Source organism: Podarcis muralis, chromosome 4 (genome assembly GCF_964188315.1).
Source record: "Podarcis muralis chromosome 4, rPodMur119.hap1.1, whole genome shotgun sequence".
Taxonomy (NCBI): domain Eukaryota; kingdom Metazoa; phylum Chordata; class Lepidosauria; order Squamata; family Lacertidae; genus Podarcis; species Podarcis muralis.
In genome coordinates, this window is record NC_135658.1 from 68,018,214 (window position 1) to 68,031,682 (window position 13,469).

At 41.7% G+C, this 13,469-nt stretch overlaps 1 protein-coding gene across 3 annotated transcripts in view; it reads right to left on the bottom strand.

Annotated features, from left to right (window-relative positions):
* The window catches only part of FRMPD4 (FERM and PDZ domain containing 4), a 292,648-nt gene that overhangs the window by 48,645 nt on the left and 230,534 nt on the right, over positions 1-13,469 (bottom strand). For all 3 annotated transcript variants that reach the window (XM_077927506.1, XM_028727696.2, XM_028727697.2), the window contains 2 exons: positions 7,561-7,721; positions 5,899-6,001 (listed from right to left, as the gene is read on the bottom strand). In XM_077927506.1, the coding sequence (XP_077783632.1) occupies positions 5,899-6,001; positions 7,561-7,721 (264 nt within the window). The remainder of the gene's footprint in view (positions 1-5,898; positions 6,002-7,560; positions 7,722-13,469) is intronic.

Here is a 13,469-nt window from a genome sequence, read left to right on the forward strand (position 1 = left end):
CTGTGCCAATGGGCAGTTTTCAGGTAAGAGGAACTTTTGGACTCATATTGCTGCTATAAAGTACTATCCAGATAATGGCCAGAAAGATGTACTGCAGCCTATCAGCCCAGGCCACGTGGACCCAGGAGCCAATAGGGGACCAGCTAGTCTTATATAATTGCTGCCTCCTCAGGAAAAAAATCAGACAGAGTAGCTGCTTCCCTTCCACTGCAATGCTGCCTTTGGAATATCAGCCACTTGTCTGCCTGTACTATACAGGGTAGACAGAGGTTAGATTGGGATCTATGAGTAGATTACTGGATTATTTTTTGTAGATCTGAAAGGCTGACTCCTGTAGTAACTCGGATATAGGCCTGTACAGTGGTGCCCCGCAAGACGAATGCCTCGCAAGATGAAAAACTCGCTAGACGAAAGGGTTTTCCGTTTTTTGAGTCGTTCCGCAAGACGAATTTCCCTATGGGCTTGCTTCGCAAGACGAAATGTCTTGCGAGTTCTTGCGAGTTTGTTTCCTTTTTCTTAAAGCCGCTAAGCCGTTAATAGCCACTAAGTCGCTAATAGCCGCTAAGCCGCTAATAGCCGTGCTTCGCAAGATGAAAAAACCGCAAGACGAAGAGACTCGCGGAACGGATTAATTTCGTCTTGCGAGGCACCACTGTACTTGAATATACAGCTCATCCAACTAGCACCTGGTATCATTCTTGATACATTATTTTGGACCTAGCTCCACCCCTCAAACTGCTGATATGCCCATAATAGCCATAAAGTCTGAAGCTTAAGCCAGATAAGGCAGAATTAGCTTTAAGTCCCCTAGCATCACAAATTTGTGGATCTCTAACTTCATTCCATCACCTCCAACAGGTCTGTCAGTCAAGTCCCCTTGGCCATTAGATGGATGCTACACCTAACGGTCAGGGGTACCTTTACCCTTTTACACCTAATGAGTGCAGGATAGTGAGTAGTATCCTCAGCTGTCCCTGGAATCCAGCAGCAGAAGCACATAGTCAAGCACTGTTTGCTCAGGATATTTGTGCAAGGAAAAACATTCACAAAGGACAAAAAGGATCACAATTTCTTTGCGTGCGTATATTACGTTATAGGATTTGGCAGCTGGTTTCAATGTTGCCTGCAGGTCTCAACAAAGCCTGTGGTTTTCTATCTACAAGAGGGGAGTTTGTAGTAGAAGGAACTGCTGAACTGGTCAGAGCAGCTTGTTTGCCAGGCTAATATGCCATAGGTGGACCTGTAAGCACACTCTATTTACATGAATGAAGAGCAGGTCATGTTGCCAGAGAGTTAAATGGGTGGGCCTTCCCCTGGTCAAGTGTTCAATCAACCTAGAGGCAGAAGAACAATAGCCAGAGCTAGTCCCTAGATGAGGTTGTCTGGGGCTGGAAGGTGGAAACAGAGAGGCTTGATTTTATCTCTGAGCTAAAATGGCTATGGCTTTGCAAACCCACATGGAAGCCTTCTGGGGAGGCAGGATCTGTTGGAGTGTTATTGCAGTGAGCCCTTCCATCTAATGCTCAAGGGCTGCCACCTGTCCTGTACAATACAGGATTGTCCTGTATTTCAATGTAAAATGCTGCATCCTGTATTGATACAGTTTTGTCCTGTATTTTGGGTCTTCTCTCTCTCTCTCTCTCTCTCTCTCTCTGCCAAGTTAGGGATCCTCTCCAAATGCATGTGTTTGAAAGGGTGCAGGAAAGGTCATGCATTTAAGCTCTGGGTAGCCAAGCACAAACAGATTTACCAATTCATGTGTATGTCTGTGCACGACAAATTCCAGAGGGGCCATCCTGTTAGGCTGCAATAGACTCTAACAGATTGCTTTGAAGTCACTTTAGTACCAGGTTGAAAACAAAAACAAAAACCCAACTGCCTTGTCCTTTATCTTGCTAGAACGAAGGTGGCAACCCTAGTTCAAGCTGTATATCTGTGTAAATGAAGCCATATATCCTACAGACACCACAGTTGCCACTGACCTTCATTCCAAGGAAACCAAACCTGGGTAAGTGCTCAAACCCCTGAAGCCTCTCATTGCTTGGCGACGAGGGTGTGTGCAACAATACAAACTGAAAATCATACCTCACTCTTGGCGATTAAAGGCATAAAATCCCCTTCAGTCATTATTTTGTATTGTACACTTTGCAGCATGCTTGACATGGAATAAATGGAGCATTTTTTCGGGGGGGGGGGATGCAGAAGTCTGCTATGGTGTGTGTTGATACATACATACATACATACATACATAAATACATACATACATATTTAAAGGTAAAGGGACCTCTGACCATTAGGTCCAGTCGTGACCGACTCTGGGGTTGTGGCTCTCATCTCACTTTATTGGCCGAGGGAGCTGGCGTACAGCTTATGGGTCATGTGGCCAGCATGACTAAGCCGCTTCTGGCAAACCAGAGCAGCGCACGGAAACGCCGTTTACCTTCCCGCCAGAGCAGTACCTATTTATCTACTTGCACTTTGACGTGCTTTCAAACTGCTAGGTTGGCAGGAGCAGGGACTGAGCAACGGGAGCTCACCCCGTTGCGGGGATTCGAACCGCTGACCTTCTGATCAGCAAGTCCTAGGCTCAGTGGTTTAACCCACAGCGCCACCCACGTCCCACACATACATATTTAAAATCACTCTAATTCCAAACTATACCGTGATTAAGTTTAAGACACCAGAACAGGCACCACCAGCATAATAAAATCAGCAGCAGCTGCTGCTACATAGCAGCACAGCAGGTTCTTTAAATAGACCTCAGCTGCTTGGCATGCACGTTACCCACTCTCCTTCTGCAGTTTAATAATATAGTAAGAATTGAGCTTGGCTTTTAGAAGCAACTTATTCCCTGTTTCTTTGCTTGTAAAAGAAGCACCTCTGCCCCTCTTGTAAAGCACAAGTCTGGTTTACAGATACTGATATAAGCAAGCCATTTTCTTATTTTTTGTCCATGGGGGGGGGGGGTGTCATTCACCTGGGGGAAAAGAAACTCAGCAGAGCAAAACGCACGAAGAAGGGCACTTCAGTGTGCCAAGGAATAATGAGAGCTTACCGATGCAAACTATACTATAACACTATCTGAGCAACTGGGCTTCAAAAGGCGACGAACACTCTAATTAAGCATGGTCAGCATAGCAGGAGCCCAGTAAAATGAGAAATGTGGATGAACCACAGTTCATTATTTTTTAATGAATCTACTTGGTAGTCTCTAGACCTTTAACTTCACATTCTACCAGAGTTTTCCTACGAGAAGGCTGATCAACAAGAACCGTGATAGACTCTCAGTCAAAATTCCTACCATAAGGCAGGAGTCAAAATGCACACATTCAAAAATATCACTTCATATACACATTTGGACTACAGCTGGAGGATCACATTTGTAAATCTTCTAGGTCCAAAAACTACTTTCCTGTAGATACCTAAGGACAAGAGTTCCTGACCAGATGCTTCAGTGACATGCCGCTTTTCTATGATTTTTTTTTAACCTGTTAAGCAGTAAATAATGTAATCATGTAATAGCCAGCAAATAGTCAATTATATGTAGAGTGGATATATATAAGACGAAGCATTAGAGGAGAGCTATTATGTTATTGGCTCGGTATGCCAAATGTTTAGAAAATTGCAAACACTTTGCATTTCCCGGTTTTGCTTACTGCCTCAGCGCCTAGGGCTTGCCGATCGAAAGGTCGGCAGTTCGAATCCCCGCGGCGGGGTGCACTCCCACTGCTCGGTCCCAGCGCCTGCCAACCTAGCAGTTCGAAAGCACCCCCGGGTGCAAGTAGATAAATAGGGACCGCTTACTAGCAGGAAGGTAAACGGCGTTTCTGTGTGCGGCTCTGGCTTGCCAGAGCAGCGATGTCACGCTGGCCACGTGACCCGGAAGTGTCTCCGGACAGCGCTGGCCCCCGGCCTCTTGAGTGAGATGGGCACACAACCCTAGAGTCTGTCAAGACTGGCCCGTACGGGCAGGGGTACCTTTACCTTTTTACACTGCCAGAAGCTAAGCTATGGTTTCACTTAGTGATACATTCAAACCTGGGCCCTGTGGTGTGTCTACCCCAAACCCTGGTGAAAACTCATAGTTTGTTTGGAGAAAGACAAAGCATGAGACCAGGTTTGCATGTAACATTAAGCCAAACCATGGCTTAACTCCCAGTAGCAAAGCAGCAGCAGGGGAGGAGTGAAGCAGCCCTGGTTTTCTAAATGTGCACCAACATGTTTGCTCATTCATATTAAGCCATAGTTTGGTTTAGTATTACCTGCCAACCAGGCCATAGTTTCATTTTGTTAACTTTCATTATTTTGTGCAGAAAAATCATACCCCTTGGATTCATGTAGAGAGAACTGTGGGTGCAGGAATGGGGGAAGGAAGGGAAGCCCAATTTCTGTATACATAAAAGTACCCAAACCATTTATAATCTTGGGCTATGTTGCCTCACAGAAGGGATGCCTCATCACATTGTCACCATGGATTACTTTTTGGCATGATGTGGTGATTGTACTGTACTTTTCCTAATCATTCCAGATGTCCCCATTGAGACGATAGTAAGCTCTTTATGTGGAATGAAGTATTATGTAACAGTAATACAGCTCACTGAAACTCATTAAAGGGAAGACAACTGCTGTCAAAAGTCCCAGCGGCAGGCAGACACAGGAAAGAAAGGATAGCATTCTACAGTAAGGACATCACCATCACAGTATTCCTTCAAGAATTCAGTACCACTTACAGGATCCGTTTACAATTGCCTGACTAAATTGGTATCAAAGGGGTTACACGCAGAATTAGCCCTGGAAAATGCATGGCTCATCTAGGATTCTAGAATGACAGAAGTTTGCTTAAAAGACCTACAATCAACTGCCTGAATTCGCCTGCAGGAAACTGCATATACTCCAGGATTGCATACACTCCCTGCAACCATTCATTGCTTTGAAGCATAAAAAGAATCTGATGCCTAGGATGGAGTACAGACTCCTGAGACTCTCTGCTTTCATTTAAAAACCGAATTTCTCCAGTTCTTATGGAGGCCGAGAAAATCACGGAAGTCACAACAGGACAAAGTAGAAATTCCGAGGGGCGTTCTGCTCACAGCAAAACTCCTTGTTCTTCCTTCATAATCTCATATTCCTTGAAGCTGGCCTCAGTAAGTTCCCAGTTTCCATGGCTCTCTTTCTTACAATCCTTCTGTCTTTGTCAAGATGATTCTAATACACAAGTACATATAACTAGCTATTAATTTCATACTTGTCACCTGCCAAGCTGTTTCACTAGTAATTTGTTCAAGTTGACAGCTTTTGTGTCTGCCATAGTCAGACTGTTAACCTGTATAAAACCCCTGCTTGTCACAGGTGGTCTTGGGGAGGAAAAGAAAAAGAAAACACCTTTTAAAAGCCATAGATAGCTTTTAAATATATTTTCTTTTCACAGACTACAGTTTTTCATCTTTTCCTAACATCACCAACACTTGGGCAACCTAATTCCAATATATGTAGAATAGGAACAATGAATGTACCATATACAATATTTAAAAGCTTCTTCCCCACACAGAGTTACAGTTCCCAGAGTGGTTTAATAATCCATCCATCTGGGAAATACAGCTCAATGAAGGGAATATGGGTCTCTGAACAACTTTTAGCACCCATAAGAAACTACAGTTCCCGGGATTATTTGAGGGAACACATGACTTTTGAAAGCAGTATAAAACCTGAATTTGTAGCTCAGGTTTGAGTTTGAGGGTAGGGTTGGCTTTCTGTCTTGTGGCTTATAGTTAAACCAATAAAATTATTACCTACCTATTAATACTACTAATACTGAATGCAAAAGTGAAATGGTGTTTATCAAACCACAGCTTGCTAGAGTAGTTTATTACTCAAAATAAAACAAAAACAAACAACTACCTGACGAGGTCGATGACTCTCTCCCTTGGAGCAGTGTTGACAGGCTCATCATTAATCATTATGATCTGATCTCCCGGTATAAGTTTTCCTTCAGAGGGACCCCCTATAAACATATGACATTCAAGCACAGATTATGCATCATTTCAAATATACCAATAAAACGTCTCTGTTGGGCAGATAGTAGATATTCATTATATATTACTATGATGGAGATGTGAAGTACCTTCTACATTCAGATCATCCTTGTTGAAGGCGAGTTTTAATCGTTCAAAAATATTAATTCACTTTGCTTTTAAATTGCCCTTCATGAAAAGCATATCCCTGGGTGGCTTACAAAATATTATATAAAACAGAACCCAATCTCAACAACAGACACAATACAGTTCTGTTGATTCTATCATAAAACTGTAACACCACCAACAAGCAAGTGAGAAAATGTTTTTTTAAAAAAAACATCATTTCAATAGATTCAGCAGCAGTACATCATAATAATAAGATCATAATCAAAATGATAAATTTCCACCAAAAGCTTGGGTGAATAGACATGTATTCGACTAGATGCTGCAAATCTAGAAGTACAAGGGCCAGCCACATCACTGCAAGGAGGGAATTCCACATTGGGAATCTACTAAGGAGAAGGTCCTATTCCACTACACCACACAGTGAGCTGCACTCACCAGTGGGACACCCAAAAGGACCATCTCTGCAGATCTCTGGGCTGCTCAGCTGATATAGGAGGTGGCACTCTTTCCAGCATTTTGCGCTGGAGATATCAAATATCAGTGGGAAAGCAATGATATCCGTCCCCTCCACGTGAGATGTACAGATATACAATCAAAACTTGCTGACGGATCAAAGAATTGTACCAATAGTAGTTTTAGTATCAATTTCAGCTTCTTATTTCAGACTTCTGAAATTTCCTACTGGGACACGAAGCAGGAATGGGCAGAAGCTAGACCAGGGTCTACTGGTAGATCACTGGGTGATTTGCAGTAGATTATCAAACATTTCTGACTTCCAAGTAACAGCAACATTATTATTTTTTTACTTTTCAAATTAGCCTGCTGAAATGAAGAAACAAGGCAAAAATAGGAATGGATTATGAGCTTTGTTCAGGTCCTGAAAGCAAGAATTCCTGAGCTCTTTCTTAATTCCAAGTGTATGTCTATTTTGCATTTGTACTTGATTCTAGCAGGTTGACCTAGGGGTTCTAAGGGTGGGAGGAAGGACCGAAGTAGATCCTGGAAGCTGGACATCTGCCTTCTCAAGGCTCTGCCTAACCACAGGTAACCATCTACCCTTTCACACCAGAAGTGTGGTCCTTGTGCTTTAAGAAGCATCCAAGATATCCCAGATCCTGGGATACTGAGTAGGTAAAGCAGGTCAGGTCTGTGAGATGCTGCTCTCCATTATTAAGTGACAGCCACAGTGGAGGAATGATTGATAGTAATGTGCCACCTGCTATTCATTTAGGATGAGGGAAAGAGCCAACCTAGTCACCAATATAAGCTTTAATGTTGATTATGGCTGTACATTAGAAGGATTCTCAACAGAAAGCAGAAATGTTGAAATAATAATGCAGTAAGTTACATACAATAATCAGATCCAATCTTCTGCTAGGTCATAAGTTTTAGAATTACTCAAACATAGAAGGAACCATACCTGGTGTGACAGAGCGCACCACCACAGGCTTTTCACTGCCAGCCACAAAACCAAATCCCAGCACTGGATCTCGCCTCATTTCCACTTTCCGAGGGGCTGGAGGTGTGATTTGGCAGCTGTCTAATCGTGGGTCATCAAAAGGGGCAGACTGCGTTATGTGACTAAGGGGAAAAGAAACATAAAATATATGTTTGTTATCTGTTAAAGGTTACCTACCTAGGTGACAGAGTGACGTGGTGAGAAACTGAGGACAAAGTCATATTACTCTAAAATTCATCATCTTATGTTGGAGAAATGAGGAATAAAACTTCAAATCTACATAAGACATCCTAAGTACATATCAGCAGAACACTCATAATTGGGTTCACCTTGTGCCTTCTTGGTGTTTACACAATACATGCAAGTCCAGTCGAAGTGTTCCAGAGAGTAATAACAGTAGTAAAGTTACACTTCAGTACATCAGCATGAACACTTTCTTACCTAGTAAATAACACACAGGGGGACTAGCAGATACAGCACTGGTAAATTGCATTCAAATTTTGTCTCCTAAACCAAGGTTTGGAGGCTGCGGTGGAGTGGATGGCAGTGGGATGGATGAAGGTGAATAGTGAAAGGGAAAACTGAATTCAGACAAGTTGGAGAAGATGCTAAGGAAGGATCTTGGATGAAGAATGCTGAGATCCTGGGTAGGGTTAATTTAGCTGTGATACAGTGAACCTAGAAAGCTGCCTTATACTGAATCAGACTATAGGTGATGGTAACTTCATCTGATCAGAAGGTTCTTGGAAGGGATTTGGCAATGCTTCTTGAAAATAGGCTGTTATAAAATGTAGGTATTATAAAGAGCATTCATAATAGACACCAGCTTTGTGTGAGAAGATGTTCAGGAGCACATCAATGGCATTCCACCCATCAGCCAGGAAATTCCCCAGAGCTATCTGGAAGCCATCTGGATCAGTCAACTTCCAGGTGTGGAATATTCCTATGTGTCAACAGAATGTTACCTGCCCATGACAAGGAGACAGTTGTAAAATCTCCCACTTTCAGGTCACCCTCTCTTCTTGCCTGGTTGACAAAACCAAATCCAAAGTGTGTCAGCACGAATACTGACATTCCCCAGGACTAAACATGGGGTTGATCAGCAGCAATCTGTCCTGCTCACCCAACACAAATTACAAACATTCAGCCAGACAGGGAACCTGGAAAGAGCGATAGATGGACTTCTCCTAGACTACCACAACCCCCTCCAAAACCCTATATCCTACCCTGATTAAAATTTTGTATTGTTAAATTTGTATAGTATTTAGATCTCTTTTCAAAGTCAACTTAGACCTTCCTGTTAAAGTATTAAAACCAGGAGGAATAAAATAGGAACACTGGAATAATGTGTTTGTTATGTATTTATCTCTCTATCTACAAACTCACATCACACAACAAACCATTAGTATTTGGCAGTCAAATAAGTACCGTGAAGTTAACATCTTCTGATCATTTAAGGAAAATGCCTACAGGGTGTAAAGCAAAGCAAAGCAAATTATCATGAGGACTCTTGTATTAATACTTTGTCTGCTCAGTCAGCTAAAAAAACATTCATTTCTAAAAGTCAACTTCCCCTTTCCACAATTCTGCATTTATAATCTTCCTTTTCTGCCCTTTCTCTAGGAAGCTCAAGGTGGTGTATATATGGAGTCGTCAGACATCAAGGCAACAAATAGGCCCAGACCAGATTAAATTCAAAATGGCTGCTTCGTTGTCAGGTGCCTCTCATGCCCTGGTTCCTGCATTTTCATCCTTACAGCGTTTTACTCAATATATATACTCAATATATAGGCTATATGACAACCGCATCAGGTGAATGGGAAACTTCGCATCAAAGCAAGGGGAGGGGAATTCTGATTCCCCCCCCCCTTTTCTGACAAAGTGTCAATTCTATTTGTTCATAAGCTTCTTCAGCGATTAAATCCTCTGAAGTTAGGTCATTTTATAGCGCTCTATAAGTAGAAGCCATCTGGATGAGCATATGGTAGAAATGTAATTAGAAAGAGGTGGGGAAAAGGATCTGTTTTTTGTTTTTTGTTTATAAAGTCCATTTTCTTTTTTTAAATAAAGTCACATACAGCTTTTCCATAAAATTGATCTTGGTCAAATCAATCTTATACAAACATGCCAAAGGCATGTTTGCCTTTCTCATACAAAATGAAGAACATCTAGACCTAAACACAAGAAAGCAGAAATACATCTACAAGCCTGAACAGAGAAATGGTGCATAATGACTTATAACTGGGGACTTTGGTATATTTTTTCCCCCTATATTGCAATTTCCCAGATACTTCTGAACCCCACATAAATGTAACTCATCTCTCTCTGGTGTATACTAGTGAAGTTGCTGTAGGGTGCCCAAGGCTGACTGAAGAACTCTTCAGTGAGTTAAGAGGTCCTTACGAAAGTAGGAATCTCCTCCTGTGAGTGGGAACGCCTTCCGTTACATCTCACACAATTTTTATTGTATGGAAGCCACCCTGGCAAATTTAATTTGAAGATTGGGATAAAACATCTATTTAAACCTGAAGTTTCTATTCACAGAATGAAAATGTTGGACCCAGCCAATTATGTCGCCGAGTCAGCACACTTAGTAATCACTCTGAAAGGGCATCAAGGGAATCACTCTTAAGTTGTACAGGTGTACATGGGCATGTCCAGATCATATCACATCGTGCATTGCATATGTAATGCATACCTTCATGTGGAGTACTTCTAAATTTGAAATTGTGTGAACACAAGCCTTTGAGGATTTTTCTCTATTCACATTACTGCTGGTATGTGCTTATGCCATCTTCCTACGTTATTAGTCAACAAGCTTATGCTTTAGAAAAGAAATTGGCCCGAGAAGAAAGAGACTGAGAGCTATTTTTTCACCTCATAAAAATGCATCGGTGAACCCAGTTGCAGAGTCTTAATGAAATGCAGTTTACAAGATAAAGCAGAGTAAAGTAGGCTGGAGAAGTGAAAACACATGGTAAATTAATTGAGGTTGAAGGGCTCTGTACTAAAGTGGAATGAACAATTCTTGTTAGTTGTGTCTGTGACAGGTTTCATTCTAAGGGGAATGACAGCAACACATCTGCTTAAATTGAACCTCAGTCTACAAACAGAACTCCAATATGCCTTCAGGTGATGTTCTCGAGCTTTTCTCCATCATGAAGAATAAGGCACTGATGTGTCTAATCTATCATGAAAAAACACCGGTAAGCCCAGCAAAACTGATATACATGCATACAGACATGTGTGTTTGTGTGGTCTAGACATTAGAAGACTAGAGTACACAGTACTCAAATGCTTCTGAACGGAAGTTCCCAAACCAGTAGCATGTAATCAGAATGCTCTTAACATTTTTGCAGCGATCCCAGGCAAATTTACTCACTAGTCGCTTTAGCGACAAGAGAAGAGACGATTATCACACCTGACATTGCATGTAGACAAAGATCAGGTTTTTAAAAATGCAAACTGCCTCAGCTGTGGGAGGGGCTGGTATTAATGAGAATAATGGGGAATTCTCCCTCCCCAAAGCTTCCGAAGAGAGGTTCTTCTCAGGCCTGCTCTGAAATGTCTAGCACAGTTTGGCTCATAGATTGCTGTCAACAGAAAATCTAAACAGTTGTAATAAAGTAACTCTTATTTATTCCTCTCATTAATGTCCATTCACATATAAATTAAGTGCAGAGATAAACTCCAATAATAAATACATCTTGTATATTTAACAAGACAAAGAGATCACTGTACTTAAAGACCTTTGCAAATATTAGCTCAGCAAATCTATAGGACAGGCCAGTATCCCCATATGAGGAGTTGCTTTAATGGATTTTGAAATGTATGCATTGCCTTCTTATTAATTTATGTTTCAACTATTGAGATACTGGAGGCTGATTGTTTATGATTTTATGCATTGCAATATTTTTGTCAGTTTGATGTAAACTACCTTGAGCATATATGGGAAGGGGATATACAAATAAAACTGGTGTTTGCATTATCAGAAGAACGGGAATAATGGCTTGCCTAAGTGAGTTCACTGGTAAGCTTAGACCAGGGGTAGGCAAACTAGGGTCTGTGGGCTGGATGCAGCCCAATCACCTTCTCAATCTGGCCTGCGGACGGTCTGGGAATCAGCATGTTTTTACACGAGTAGAATGTGTGCTTTTATTTAAAAGGCATCTCGGGGTTATTTGTGGGGCATAGGAATTCGTTCATCCCCCCAAAATATATATATATAATCCGGTCCCCCACAAGGTCTGTGGGGCCGGTGGACCGGCTCACGGCTGAAAAAGGTTGCTGACCCCTGGCTTAGACCCTTCTCTGCGTGTGTTTGTGTACACATGCATGTAACTGCTATGCAACTGAGGTTCCCAGCTTCGAATGTGAAAGGGGAAAGTCCAATGACATGCAAATAGGTGACCACACTCATTCATGCAAAGAGGCTTGTTGGACTGTAACTGTGTAAATGGCTTGGATATGCTGTACTGTGAAATGTCAGGAAATTACTATAGCCAATGCTGCTGTTCAGGCTCCAGATGTTACTTGTGTATAACTTACTTCCCCTCCAGTCAGTTTTTCTTCTTTCCACTCCTTCCCTAACAGTTACTTCAAAATAATTGAACTGGAAATAATGTGACATTTGGATCTTGACATTTACATTTGGGGTAATCAAGGAAGCATTGCAACTCTCTAATGAAACAAACAAAACAAGAAACGAGAGTAAGATAATTCAAGTTATTTCAGGGTTTGGGTTGAGTTCTTTTTTTAAAAAACAAAAACAAAACCAACTTCTAGAGCAAAATATGCTACCCAACTGTTTTCCATTAAAATTGTGAAGCCTTCTCTTCCAACCTTTCTCAAAGTCAAAAGCAAATGGTTTTATTATATTGCATTTGGCAGAGAGCCACATTTCGGAGCTGGGAAAATCCTAAATAGACTGCATCAATTTTTGTTACGGGCTGTGACAATGATATTTTGAGAATTATATTCCACTGGAGTCATCTGTACTGGGTAAACTTTTGAGCACTCAGGACTGGGAAGTCTAAAGTTTCAAATGTCTTAAAAATGTCATAAGTCCTGTGGATATGTAATGGCGAGAAACATCAGATCCTGAGGTGGAATGGGAGGAGCCTAGAGAATTGGAACTGGGTGACCCTGTGGAGGGTCCTAGCATGATGAAGGAGGTGAGTCTGAAGAGGGGTTCAGTAGTCCAGGGAGTGGAGAGCTGGATGCAGCAAAGGGACCAAGAAGGTTAGCAGAGGAATGTCCTTTTCCTGTGACACTGGAGACCTCCTGCCAATGAGAAATCTCCTCCTTTGAAGGAGGCAACTGAGAGTAAATCTGATGAGCTGGTGCCACCTTTGCCTCTGTATCCAAGGACACAGAAACACCAGTGCTGGCATGAACAAACTTTGGGCCACTTGAGGTATGCCCATTTGGTTTCCCAGTCCTGGGACAATGTCATGCTAAATGCTGTGCCCACCCAGTCTTTTAAAAGAAAAGTACTGGGGTGTGTCACTTGTTGGATCAGTGACTTAGTTTGCTCTTAGCCATGAATCTCTGCCTCTTCTGCACTTGTTGCCCTGTGGAAACTGAGCTTTGCCTATGCACTGTTTTGATTAATGCATTAGGGCTTTGGGAAGCTGGGTCCAATTCTTTATCCAGCAGTGAGGGCCAGGACACAAAAGAATAAAATGAAATAATATAATTCTGATGGAATATGCACAAGATTTATGTATATTAACTTGTAGATTTTTGAACTGCATGGTGAAGTCCAAATGAAAATGAACAGCATAATTGGCAGAACAACACTTTTAATTAATAGTGACATATTTAAGTTGCTCAAGTTAAATAACATATTAATATCAGGAAATCTAATG